Raw genomic sequence first — 13,774 nt, forward strand, 5'->3', positions numbered from 1 at the left:
ATTTCAGGGCATCCAAATGCCACAGTACTATGCAGGGCTTTTTTTCCAGCTGGAACTCAGTTCCGACACCTCTCAGGTGGGTGCCATTGCCGTTCTAAGAGAACGAGGGAGACATTCATGGTGAGGAGTTCCAGAACCTCTTTTTTTTAAAAAAATAGAAAAATAGCACTGGTACATTCAACAAGGGCTGGCCCAAGACATTTTGGCACCTGAGGCGAAGTACAAAATGGTGTCAGCCTCCTCACCAGGGAAGAAGGGGTGAGTGAAGATCTATGTCAGGAACAAGAGAGGAAGAAAGATCTACATCCAGACCTACTGCTTCTGTGGATCCTGCTGCTGTCTCACCTGGCTGTCTCACCTGGCCTCTTGGGTGGGCAGGCCCTGCACGCCACATACAAGTACTTCTCCCAGAAATACCAATATATCAGAGGATAGCTCAATCGGAAGAGCACAAGGCTCTTTATCTCAGGGTCAGGGGTTGGAGTCCCACATTGGGCAAAAGATTCCTGCATTGCAGGGGGTTGGACTAGATGACCCTTGTGGTCTCTTCCAACTCTACCATTCTATGATTTTATCTGGCATGCTAATACTTAGTTTGAATTTTTCCCCGCAAATTTTTCAAAGAATTTTTTTCAAAAAAAAATCAAGAACATTTTTACTTTCTTACCGGGTTTTGTTTTTCTGGAATATCTACCAGTGGTGTTGAGAGGTCTTTATTCTTCTGAAAATAACAATGACAAAACACAGTTAGGTAACAGAAGTTAGAGTAAATATTAGACATAACTGGATCCTTCCAGCTCTCTTCTTCAAGGGTCTTTTTCCATAACAGCTATAGGGGGTGACTCTTTCAGGAATGCAGTATCTCCTCTCACTGAATGTTCAGCTTTCATTACAAAACATAAATCTGGAAACCTCTTACTTGTGACTTCCCTCGCTTCTTGGTAGTTATGCACAGTATTGCCCTTCAGGTAACTTTAAACACATTAGGTTACCTATATGCTATGTTCCAACTATTCTGCAATGATCTCCCACCTTAGTCCCCTTGACTACAGAAGTTCTGGCTACTAGTTTGTGATGCATTAAGATAGTCTGATATAGTTGTTCATGCATTTATCTCTGTAAGTGCATTCATTAATTGTTCTTATTACCCCAAGGCTTTTTAAAAAGGGAACTCTAGTGGCTGCAACTTCACAGTATCCCATTAGGTTTTTGAATGCTCATCAGAAGGAAATGTAAATTTCTACCAATTTAATTCTATGCAGTAGAACCTCTACTTACAACCACCTCCACTCGCGGACGTTCCAAGTTACGACCGTGGCAAACCTGGAAGTAACCGGCGGGTTTGCCGCCATTCGCGCATTCGCAGGAGTGACTATCGCAGTCCATGCATGCACAGGATTAGCGATCACTTTCACGCCTGCGCAGAAGCGGTGATCGCCGTTTGCGCATGCGCAGAAGCGGGCAATCACTGCCCCCACCTGCGCACAATGGCGCATCTCCCAGCGACCCATTGTTCCATAAGCACATGCCTCCGGAACGGATTGTGGTCGTGAGTAGAGGTTCCACTGCACATAAATCTTAGATTAGGGTTCAGAAACCTGTGACCCTTCCAATGTTGCTGGACACCAACTCCCAACAGCCACAACAAGAGGGCCATAGATTCACTATTGCTGTCTTAGATTGGCTGCATCAACAGGAATATAGGGTCCAGATCAAGGGAAGTAACACTACCAATATTCCCACTCTATTCTGCCTTGGCCAAACCGCACCTGGAATCCTGTGTCCAATTCTGGGAACCACAGTTTAAGAAGGATGTTGACAAGGTGGAAGGTGTGCAGAGGAGGGCAACCAAGATGATCAAGGGTCTGGAAACCAGGCCTTATGAGGAGCACTTGAAGGAGCTGGGTATCTTTAGTCTGGAAAAGAGGAGACTGAGAGCACATGTGATAGCCATCTTCAAATATCTTAAGGGCTGTCACATGGAAGAGGGAACATGCTTGTTTTCTCCTGCTCTGGAAGGTGGGACTTGAACCAATGGCTTCAAGTTACAAGAAATGAGATTCCAACTAATTCGAAAAAACTTTCTGACAGTAAGAGCTGTTTGACAGAAAAACAGACTCCCATGAGAGGTGGTGGACTCTCCTTCCTTGGAGGTTTCTAAGCAGAGGGTGGAGGGCCATCTGTCATGGATGCTTGAGCTGAGATTCCTGCATTGCAGGGGTTGGACTAGATGACCCTTTGGGTCCCGTCCAACTCTACAATTCTATGATTCTATTATTGTTTTCTTTACCATTCCCTCACCCTTGAATTGCAGTCGATGTATAGTATAAAAGTCAAGGATAATGAGCACTATTCTACCCAAGGAATGGACCCAATAAGCCATGTCTATTAATTTCATTGTATATACTCTGAATAGAACTAGCATTGGATAGAACGCTTCATATATATATATAGTCTAAAATTTGGAGTTTCCCCATATGCTGTAAAAAACAAAATACAAAATGTGGTTCAGTATTACATATACATATAAATTTGCCTTCAGTCCTATCACTCAGAAGTAAGACTCACTGTGTTCAGTAGGCCTTACTCCCAGGAAAGTATACATAGGATTGCAGCCTCAAGTCAGACAAAGTCAACCAGGTTCTGTATATAGTTATAACATACCACTTGATCCATTGCGTGATGCAAGTATTTCTGAGTTTCAATAAGGGCAGCTAATAATTTTCCCGTTGGCCGGCAACTGGCATACACTCCAAAGCAAAGCAAAATCAAACAGCTGGAGTGCATTGTGGTGAGAGTAGCATGCTTCGGTTTTCTTCTGCTGAATCTAGCAAAACTTTTGATGCTCACCCTTTTTATATACAAAGGATGCTAAAGGAAATGATTAATATCTACCACAAAATCGGGTAGACCAAACCAAGGTTGGGACTGCTGGAAATTACCTTGAAGAGTGCAGACTTTTCACTCTTTATCTGATGTTGAGGTGCATGCAGCTTTGAAATAAGAGCCATACATATATGGGCACACTTTCTACCAAAATAAGCACACGCATAAAGCCCACCACCATCCAAGAATTGAGACTGAATCTTTGAAACTAGAAAGTACCTTTTTTAGAATCATGTCCTTAGTTGATGAGACAGAAAGGTACTTTTTGTTTAATCGTGCCCTTAAATAACCTAATTAATTAATTAATTAGGGGAGGAGCTTAAATGTGATCTCTGAAAGTATGGGCTCAGTGTCAAGGACAGTTTACATTTGATCCCTAAAGGTTGAGGGGTGCTGCTACTTCTTAATAAGGGCTTTGCAACAATTTTTATTATATTTCATTTAGTTAGTTTATATACTGCTTAATTACAGATGTCTCTCAGCTGCGTGTAGAAACTCAAAGCAATGGGGGAAAAAATGAATTAAGACTATAAAATCAGAATTCAGTTAAAAGCATGCTGCAATAAAGAAGAATAAGTCTTCAGTAGATGCCAGAGGTTCAATAGGGCGGCAAATGGAAGGGTTTTCCATAAAATTGGACACACACAAACACAATTTTGAATGCATGGCTCCTGTGGAAGCCAAGCCATGCAGCCAAGCCCTGGGAGCTGCCCAACAGTGAGTCCCACAAAGATCTCAGTGATCTGGCAGAGACTTCAGGGATCAGGCAGTACTTGAGCTATCCTGGACTCAAGCAGTTAAGCGCCTTGTAAATTAATACCAGAACCTTGGAATGCCGCCAGTGCATTTGTCTCATAGATTTGTGTACTGGGGATATGAAACATGCTCATGGTGCTTGGTCTTGTAATGGCCATTTGTAATCATGCATATATAGCACAGAGATACCACCGTAGCCACTATAAGCTTAACCAACAGTACCCTAATCAGCTGCAGGTCCCAGATTTCTTTGGAAAAGCTATGATGGTATTTTAACTTCTGTTTGTTTTAAAGTGGGGTTGTATTTCCCCCCCTCCCGTTTTTCCTGTTTTCTCTTTTGTGAATTGTTTTGAGGGTTGTTGTTGTTTTTACAATCAAGTAGTGTTTAAATTTTACGAAAAGAAATAAATAAATGGAAGTTGTGGAGTTTACAACTTGGAAAATCATACTGCCTGAATTTTCATCGTCATAAAAATTTAGCTATCTGCTACCGGTTGCAGCTTTAGACAGCAAGCTTTACGAGAAAATGAGTGAGTGATAGGAATCAGGCAGTGTATGGAGCATGTGCTGTTCTTACTAATTATGTAAACCTATTTAGGACAATCTACCGTATTTTTCTGTGTATAAGACTGTTTCAAAACACAGACGCACACCCTTTGGTTGAAGGAGAGAAGGAAGAAAGTGCAATGTGGCCGACTCTGACCTGCAGTCATCCCTAATTTGCTATCGCAAAGAAGACTCAACACTCCAGCAGTTGGGAGAAAATGTTATATTTATTTAAACATAACACAGAATATGCAGCTGAATGGTCTTTGCTGAAGACTTACATCAAAAGACAGCATATGGCTGTCAGGTTCATGCAAAGTATGGTTTTATCTGGACTTGACTGTATTCCAGGACATATTATTGACTGCTCCATTGTGCATTGTTTATATCTGTCTGCAGTAACCATTTCTCCGTTTTCTTTTGTTATGGACAAAATGTATCTCTCATACATGACAGATGGCCATCCAACCTCGGCTTTAAAACTTCCAAGGAACAAGAGCCCACCACATCTTGTGGGAGTCTGTTCCACTGGCAAACAGCTCTTACTGTCAGAAAGTCCTTCCTGATGTTTAGTTGGAATCTCCTTTTCTCTGGAGCAGGAGAAAACAAGCTTGCTGCCTCATAATATTTGTAGACTTGCTTCCGACTTGGTCTTTTATATCTTAGTTCATCTTTTATGTTTGTTAACAATATGCATTAACTTGTAAATTGTTAGATGCCTTGGACATTTTAAATTTTAACATTTTATGGAATGGTTGAAATTTTAAAAAGGAAAAAGAAAAACAGGAATGACAATTTGATACTGGCCTGAGTTCCCACCATTGCCAAATCTCCTTTTTACATGTACATGCACACACACTTCTAAACATAACTTCTAATTAGAACATGACCGAGAATGGTTAAAACTGCAGATCTGTGATCAAAGTTAGTAACACTCCCAACAAAATGTCTGATGAGGTTAGAGTAGCATCAGATAAAGCTAAGCTAAATCATCTTGTGCAGAATATATGTCTACATGACCATGGTGTATCTTAGATAACAATTGCTAAATGTAATACAGATTAACTGGAAGGGTTGCAATAATTTTTAAATGTTTATTAATCTCTTTCCTGTACCACAAAGTGATTCGTGAGTGCCCAAATCTATGTTAAGCAACGCTGTCACAACACTGACCTTTGTGTGTAGACTAGGGGTGGAAAAGAAATATGATCCAGCTTGAATTTAAAGGTAAATCTACCTAACTTACTTCCAAAACAATGCACGAACTAAAACACAGACATCCTTTCATGCTTCTCTGATGTTTGCAATGCAGTTCTCTGGGTAGGGTAAGTAAAGTGTACACACAATACATGTGCATACAAATGCATATATTTGGTAAATAATGTATAAAATGCATTATGTTAGAGGACATTGCTATACTAAAAATTCACACTGAGGACTCTTTTAAAATATGGGCATGTGGAGAGCTGAGCTTAAAATTGGGAAAATGGTAAACTGAGAGAAAGTGAAACTGACAGATTCACCTATCTGTAGTGTGGATTAGATATTGATTTTATGGGCCCATGCAAAGTAACCCCTCCCCCTCCATAGAAGGCATTCATTTCTATTATAATTGGAAAACCTTTACTTTCACTACTGATTGCCTTTGTGCATTGGCCTGGAAAGCTCTGTTGGTTAGAACGTGGTGCTGATAACGCCAAGGTTGCTGGTTCGATCCCTGTATGGGCCAGCTGCATATCTTGCATTGCAGGGGGTTGGACTAATGATCCCCAGAGTCGCTTCCAACTCTGCAGTTCTATGATTCTATTCATCTATGTATGACCCATGGCTTATGATGTTAACAACACAAAGAACCCCGCACTTACACTTCTTTCCACACTGAAAGTGTTTCTTCTAATTAGTACACTCTGAACGAACTCATTAGCTACAACATTAAGATCAATTTCCTGAGATTTCCATTTCTGTGTTTGAGGCATGCTTGTCCCACGCTTAACCCTACAAATGTGTTTATTCTGCAAAGGCATGAGAATGACCTTTCTGATGTACAAGAGGAAACAGGCCTGGCCAGATAAACTTTGTCAATTCTGGTAGCAGCTCACACAGATGTTTCTTTCCTTGCTCACCAGCTGGAAGATCAACCACATCCTGATTCAAGAGCTGCAAGTTCTTTCCACTCCCTTGCAATATCCAACAATATGTCATGATGAAGCTGTACAGTGGTACCTCTGGTTATGTACTTAATTCGTTCCGGAGGTCCGTTCTTAACCTGAAACTGTTCTTAACCTAGAATCATAGAATCATAGAGTTGGAAGAGACCACAAGGGCCATCGAGTCCAACCCCCTGCCAAGCAGGAAACACCATCAGAGCACTCCTGACATATGGTTGTCAAGCCTTTGGAGGCTTAAAGACCTCCAAAGAAGGAGACTCCACCACACTCCTTGGCAGCAAATTCCACTGTCGAACCTGAAGCAGCACTTTAGCTAATGGGGCTTCCTGCTGCCGCCGCACCACTAGAGCATGATTTCTGTTCTCATCCTGAAGCAAAGTTCTTAACCTGAGGTACTATTTCTGGGTTAGCGGAGTCTGTAACCTGAAGCATATGTAACCTGAAGCGTATGTAACCTGAGGTACGACTGTACTCAAATAGTTTCCAAGTCAGTTTTGTGAAAACTTAGAATATATGTGCTGTCATCCTCTCCTACAACAAACTTTTCTGTTTTGCTCATGTGAGAAGCAACTGTATAAACTGATGCTGATATTATCAATGATTTCATAGAAGATTTTCCTGTCGAAAGCTTTAGGAGACTCAAACTGGTGAGGACCAGGGGTGTAGCATGGGGGACAGGGGGGGCATGGCCCCAGGTGCACAATTTTTGAACAGGTGAGCCAGGTGACCCCCTCAGGCGACCCCAGAGCAGCGCTGCAGGGTGGATTCTGCCACAGTCTGACAAGCTATATTTAATATGTCCAGTTGCCCAAATTTAAGCAGTAATAACTGAAGCATGAAGTAAAAAGCAAACCTTAACATGTTTCGGGCATATCCATCCCCCAGGACCTCTTCTCTCCTCAGATGGCACATTCTCAACTCATTTGGGCTTCTATAAGAAAAAACTACAATTATAAGGTACACACAGAGCTACAGTTCCCAGCACTTTGAGCAAACTATGGTTGCCATGATTCTTCTGTGCCGTGAACTGGCAGGACTGCGAGGAGGAGAAAAGGGATTGCAGCAAGGAGTGTAACTGTGACTGGGGCACACTGGGGCAAGCTGGGGATGGAGAAGGAGAGGTTGATGGAGACAATGCTCACAGAATGACGGAGGATAGCAAGGGGGTGGGAACCAGAGCAGCAGAACCCATCAGCAGAGCCAGAGGGACCCCTGTCTCCCCAAACACAGCAGAGCTCTGAGGCTTAAGGAGCAGTTGGACATTGTAGGAGGCTAAGTCAAGCAAGGACCCACAACCCAGCCCACTAGCTGGCCAGGTGGGGCTTTTGCTAGCTCTGGGAGGTGGTTTGTGATTCCTCTGCTGGAGTAGGCTCAGAACAGGTGAGGATCACATGCCTCATCAAGCCCAGATGCTGCAATCAGCATGTAAGGTATAAAAGGGAAGCAGACCTGAGGGGCTGTGTCTACTGAACTTCCACTGCTGGTCGGACCACAGCTTGGATGTTCCAGCAAGCTCTTTGGGACGGTGATTGTGCAGGATTGACCTCCAGATGTCCTGATCCCTGGGTTGGCTGCAGAGGCAGGAACATGGCTGGACTTTGGACTTGTTGGCCTGCCAAACTATGTGCTAGCATCTGCCATAGGCTTGTGTGCACCAGTGGGACTTGCTGCCAGTTACCCCATGGTTCATGGGGAAGCTATGTGTTTTGGTTTTTTACTTTTAGCTTTTATAGGACACTGTTGTTTTGATGGGTAGCTAATTTATTTTCCCTTTCTGAAGGGATCATTCTTTATTGTAGTCATCACCACAACTTCATTATACATTGACTTTAACATCTGCAAAATTAGGCTGAACTGAAAACAGAAATCAATTGCTGCACACGGTGACCTGTTTCAAGTAGTTCTTGAAGCGGGCAGTGGCAAAGAACAGAGAAGTGACTGTAATCAAAGAAATGAGAAGAAAACAAGGTACTTTCAGAAAACAAAGTACCTCATTAAAATCAGATTTTTCTCTGTGTTCGCATCATTTATTGATAATCCTCTCTTCATTCTGCTCACTTGGGAGGGGGAAGTAATTTATTTATTTATTTCTCAGATACCCTCCTCATTATTTTGCTATTGCATCCAGGGTTATTAAACACTTCATGAGGAGGACGTGATGGGCTAGGTCACAAAAGGGCATCCATCAACTGATGGATGCAACATCAAACAATAGCATGCTTGGATTAGTGGATCATCATAGCCTTAACAGCACAAACAGAATTTTCACAGTACCCATTGGGTAGGAATGGGGGAGAAATGTGTTTGGGTCATATTTTAATGAGGACTTACATAATTTGCATTATAACATTTATTTATTTATTTATTTATTTGTTTGTTTGTTTGTTTTATTTATTTGTTTGTTTTATTCATTCATTCATTCATTCATTTGTTTTTTTACATACCACTCTTCAGCGGAAGATATTAAGCAGGAATGCACATAAAATGTGTAAATAAACTGAAATATGCATTTTGAATTTTGGTGCAGCCATTTATTTATTTTAAAAAGTAACAATCGCACAGTGAAGTGTCAATGGGTTGAATTAAAGACTTGAAAAAGGGGAGCAAGAGAGTAACAGAAACTGACTGTTTTCTTCATCCCTACTTCAAATGTTTTCCTTCGTTGTTGTTTTTTATTTCTATCTCTATCATTATGGCCAAGTTCTTTATCAGATTGTCCAGCAACAGGTGGCTTGAAAGAGAATATGGTCACTGCAGAGTTGACCTTAGTTCAAAGGTTGTTTGTGTGTCATTTTGCCAACATTTCATCAGCATCAAGGAGAAGTCCTCCTTGCCATTTTGCTGATTTTCAGAGATTTCTATGAGAGGAAATGTTTCCCTATTCATGAAATGTTGGGTTGCCAGACCTTTAAATTTTGCTGTGAACCATCTGCTTTTTGCTGGTTGAGAGAATGGTTGCTTTTTGAAAACACTGAAGTGTTGGACAATGGCAGATGAAATTGATGGACTATATGGAAATGGCGGAAATGACTGGCAAGATCCGAGACCAGGGTGAAGAGTCGGTGGAAGAAGATTGGAAAAAGTTTAAAGACCATTTATAGAGATATTGTAAAATTAAGGAATGTTAGAAAAATGTTGGAATGAAATTATATGGCTTTAGCAGAAATGTCATAAGGAATTAGGTATAAATAGATTAATAGAAAATTAAAGGAAAAGTATGGCAAGAATGTGTTAAGATAATTATAGAACAGAAAACAGAGTAAGATGGAAAGGAATTGCTGAAACAAATAATAGAAGTGAAATACAAAAAGGGAGGTGGGAGGAGGTCGCTGGAAATAAGTGAATGAAATATAAGATATTGAAAATGTTTGAGGTGATTTTAAACTGTTTTTGCTTGTTTTTATTTGTTTTTTTAGTCCATGTAGCGTTTTTGTATTGTATTTGCATTGTTTTTTTCTTTTTTTGTTTTTTCTTTTTTTGTTTGTATTGGAAATGTTAAAAAAGTAATAAATATCATTTTTTTAAAAAATGAAATGTTGGGTTTTCTGTGACTAGGATTGTATCCATCAGTGTGTAGTTAAATATGTTTTGATTTGGCTGCAATCATGGGTGAGCCCTAGAAGCCTAGTGTGCTGGTAGAGGTGATGTCTTCCCCTGGCCTGCGCTGATACCGAAAGTCCGTCCTGCACCTTTGCAGCTGCCCCAGACCACAATCACCACTTCCCTCCAGCAGCTGCTAAGAGGGCCATCTGAATAATGAGGTGAATAGGGGCAAGGTAAATAGGTTGCCTTCTTCCCTTGTTGCTCAAACGGCGTTTTTTCATTTCTCTCTGCAATCTGGGCACGGAAACTGTATTTTCTATGTATAGCACCCATTTTTGGGCCCCTCACTTCCTTATCATTTGGTGCGTTGCAGTGAGAATCAGCTTGTATTCTGAAGAATACAAGGGAACTTCAATGGAACTCAGAGGCAGTGGTAAATTAAGAATGGAAGGTCACATCTAGTTGATATGGACAGCAGACCAAGTTAAAATTGCAACTGTGCTTAAAGTTCCCTGTTGCCATGGCATTGTTTAATGAAGATGGGACCATGTTTCTGTAACCAATGAAATGTCCACATGTGCTGATCATGCCCCAAGTAGCTTATGCAGTGTTCATGTGAATTTCATATCTTTGCATTGTGCACAGAATCTTGGAGTGTAAACTCTCTGTGTCTCTTTCTTGCTTAAGCTTAAAATGAAGTTTTTTCTATGTTTCAACCAGTGCTTTTTTCTGGGGGAATGCAGGGTACCCTTTTGTGAATCTTTGTATTTTTGTTCATTTACTGTATTTATTTTTCCCGATTTGACCTATAAAATGGTGATTTCCTTGAGTCAAAACATTTTTTTAGAAAAAAAAAGCACTGGTTTCAACCCCTGGCAGGAATTTTATTGACTTTTGAGTTACCCCAGGAACACTACATTACCAGTTGCTGTAACCACAGGAGGGGAGAAGATTTTCCCACAGGCATCTGAATGGCCACAGTGTGAACAGCATGCTGGATTAGGTGGGTCACTGGCCTGCTCCAGGGAGCTCATCTTTTGTTTGTCCTCAGTAAATTTATGTCAAACCAGAACACCACCGTGTTACTCTAATGAATAAGAATGGACTGGTGTCACTCTAGGAAAGAGGGGCGGGGGGACTTAACCCGAGAAACAGAAACCTAGGGCATAGGCAGCTCACAGTTTTGAGGTTTGGGGTTGGTGGTATGAAGCAGCCCTTGAAGTAGAAAGAGCAGCTTCCTCCTCCTTAGTTTCAGTTTTGCTCTTGTAGGTCTTAGCAGGGAGGAGCTGGGGAAAGAGCTAAAATTAGTTGCCTCTGCCTATCAAGGAGACGATGATGATGATGTGGGGCAGTGATCGATTCACAGAACTGATTCAAGTTATTTCACATACTCTTTTTCCAGAAGAACTCTGATGGTTTCTGAGATGATCCAAGGTGAGATTGAAGGAGTCCATCTCTACCCAGGACTGCCTTGCAATTAGCTGCAGGTAAGGATGTCACAAGGCACTGATTTCCATTCCACTGGAGTTCATATTCTGCCATGTCACACTGTCCGTTGTGGCAAAACTGCATAACTTACGTAGTTTACATAATTAATTACATAAATTAAAGGTAAAGGTAAAGGGACCCCTGACCATTAGGTCCAGTCGTGGCCGACTCTGGAGTTGCGGCGCTCATCTCGCTTTATTGGCTGAGGGAGCCGGCGTACAGCTTCCGGGTCATGTGGCCAGCATGACTAAGCCGCTTCTGGCGAACCAGAGCAGCACACGGAAACGCCGTTTACCTTCCCGCAGGAGCGGTACCTATTTATCTACTTGAACTGCATGCTTTCGAACTGCTAGGTTGGCAGGAGCTGGGACCAAACAACAGGAGCTCACCCCGTCGCAGGGATTTGAACCACCAACCTTCTGATCAGCAAGCCCTAGGCTCTGTAGTTTAACCCACAGTGCCACCCGCATCCTAATTACATAAATTACATTGCTGTAATGTTATTCTTTTCCATTCATCTCATTGCAAAGGAAAGACAATGCAAATACAGGGGAGGGGGAGATAACCGATTACGTATTGTATGCAAACCAAGAGCAACAAGAACAGTGAATATGGATTTGCTGGACTGATTTCTATTTGGGGCATGAGATTAATAAGCAAACATTGACCATTTCTGCTCACATCTCCACTTTCAATGGAATTCTGACATCGCTCCTCCCAGGTACAATAAATGAGAATACTATGTAAATGGGAAAAGATGGGCATTTTTATATGGATTGCAATGACACCTGGGTAGTGTGAGCCAGGACTAAGTACTTGGGAAGAGCTGGTAGCATTTTCTTTTCCATCCTAGTTACAAGGCTGTATTATTGGTGTGTATTTGCATGTGGTTTTCACTATCCTAATTCTCCATCTGTTTGCATAAGTGTGTTTAACACAGGACTTTACATGCAAGCTTAACAAAGTTGTTATGTGTCTTAATTTTCTTTTTATGGCTTCATAGTCAATTTTCCACCACTTCAAACAGCAGACAATAAGGCAGAGCTCCTAATAAAGCCACATACTTCAATGCCTTGTTTTCTTGCCCCACCCCCCACCCCCTTTTATTTTTACCTCCAAGGACAGCCTGATCACTCGGACAATGGATGCTTCTGAGCTTCCAATTAGACCTGTGTTATTTTACTGGTGGTGAAGAGAGATTAATTAAATCACTCTTCTCAAAGCTGGAACTCACTCAGGGAACATTTCCATGTTTCTCTCCCCTCTTTTTCATCACCATCCGCTCCCTTTGATATATCTGGCAAGGAAATAAGTGTGCCTGGTAGAAAATGTGGGAAGTGAGACAGAAACTTTACTTTCTGGTTTTATTGTTATGAACGGAGCACTTCATTCTTCAGATGTAAATCAAAAGAGGGTCGGAAAGGAAGAACAGAGACAACACTTGCTGCTTAATCCACCTTGATCTAAAGAATGCAGGGGGTTTGTGAGAGAGATACTTTGATTGCAAGTGAATATACCTTTAGAGACACTCAAGAGTTTCATGGTTCTACATTTTATTCTGTTTTACAATCAGAGTGAGATCTGAAGGCCCTGTCAATGGCATGCACCTGAAACTGAGCAGCTAGTCCCTCCACAATAGAAGGGGGATGATGCTATTTTAGGGTCCCAAATTTGGCATGGGTCTCCTGTCACATGCCTAGCTTATGGTTATTCCAGCACAAACTAACAAACAGGTCAGGCAGGTTCAACAGGCATTGAAGTATGCGATCTACTGGTAGATCATGAGGTGTTCCTGGTAGATCCTGGTTGATCTCTGGCCCCTCAGTGATCTCCTTACAAAAAAGCAAAAAAGAACCCCCTCCCCAACTTTGGCTTCCTAAAAAAAGCTCTACAACTTTGGGTAGATCACTGCCAGTCTTTTTACGACAATGAGTAGATCACTGCCGATTTTTTAATCCTGTGAGTAGATCGCAGATTATTGGGAGTTGGATGTCCCTGAAACAGGTTATTTTGTCACAGCCAAGCAAATAGGATGGAAAGGATTACAATATAATTAGGCTGAAAAAGAGAACAATATAATGAGGCTGCATACGCACCATACATTTCAAGCACATGGCCTCCCCCAAGAATCCTGGGAACTGTAATTTGATAAGGGTGCTGTGAGTTGTAGCTCTGGGAAGGGCAGAATTCTTTGGAGGAAGCCAAGTGCTTTAAAATGTGCTTTACATGTATAATCATAATCATTAAAGCATATTACTCACCTGGTACCTAAAGGGTCTCAAAGTGGCTTACATTTTAAAACATAAACTTATTAGCAAATAAAAAGGGGGGAAATCATATAAAACACTGACACTTTCATACAACACATAAAAACAACAACCCCACTC

At 41.5% G+C, this 13,774-nt stretch overlaps 2 protein-coding genes across 2 annotated transcripts in view; one reads left to right on the top strand and one right to left on the bottom strand.

Moving 5' to 3' along the window:
* LOC308463820 (uncharacterized protein) overlaps positions 1–453 on the top strand; it is a 174,406-nt gene extending 173,953 nt beyond the window's left edge. The window contains exon 2 of the mRNA XM_080982589.1: positions 436–453. The gene's annotated coding sequence lies outside the window, so the exon portion shown is untranslated. The remainder of the gene's footprint in view (positions 1–435) is intronic.
* LOC308463797 (claudin-34-like) overlaps positions 1–13,774 on the bottom strand; it is a 156,248-nt gene that overhangs the window by 42,933 nt on the left and 99,541 nt on the right. Inside the window, exon 7 of the mRNA XM_080982520.1 lies at positions 668–721. Coding sequence (XP_080838646.1) covers positions 668–721 — 54 coding nt within the window. The remainder of the gene's footprint in view (positions 1–667; positions 722–13,774) is intronic.

This window comes from Podarcis pityusensis (assembly GCF_964106645.2).
Source record: "Podarcis pityusensis genome assembly, chromosome: 15".
NCBI lineage: Eukaryota > Metazoa > Chordata > Lepidosauria > Squamata > Lacertidae > Podarcis > Podarcis pityusensis.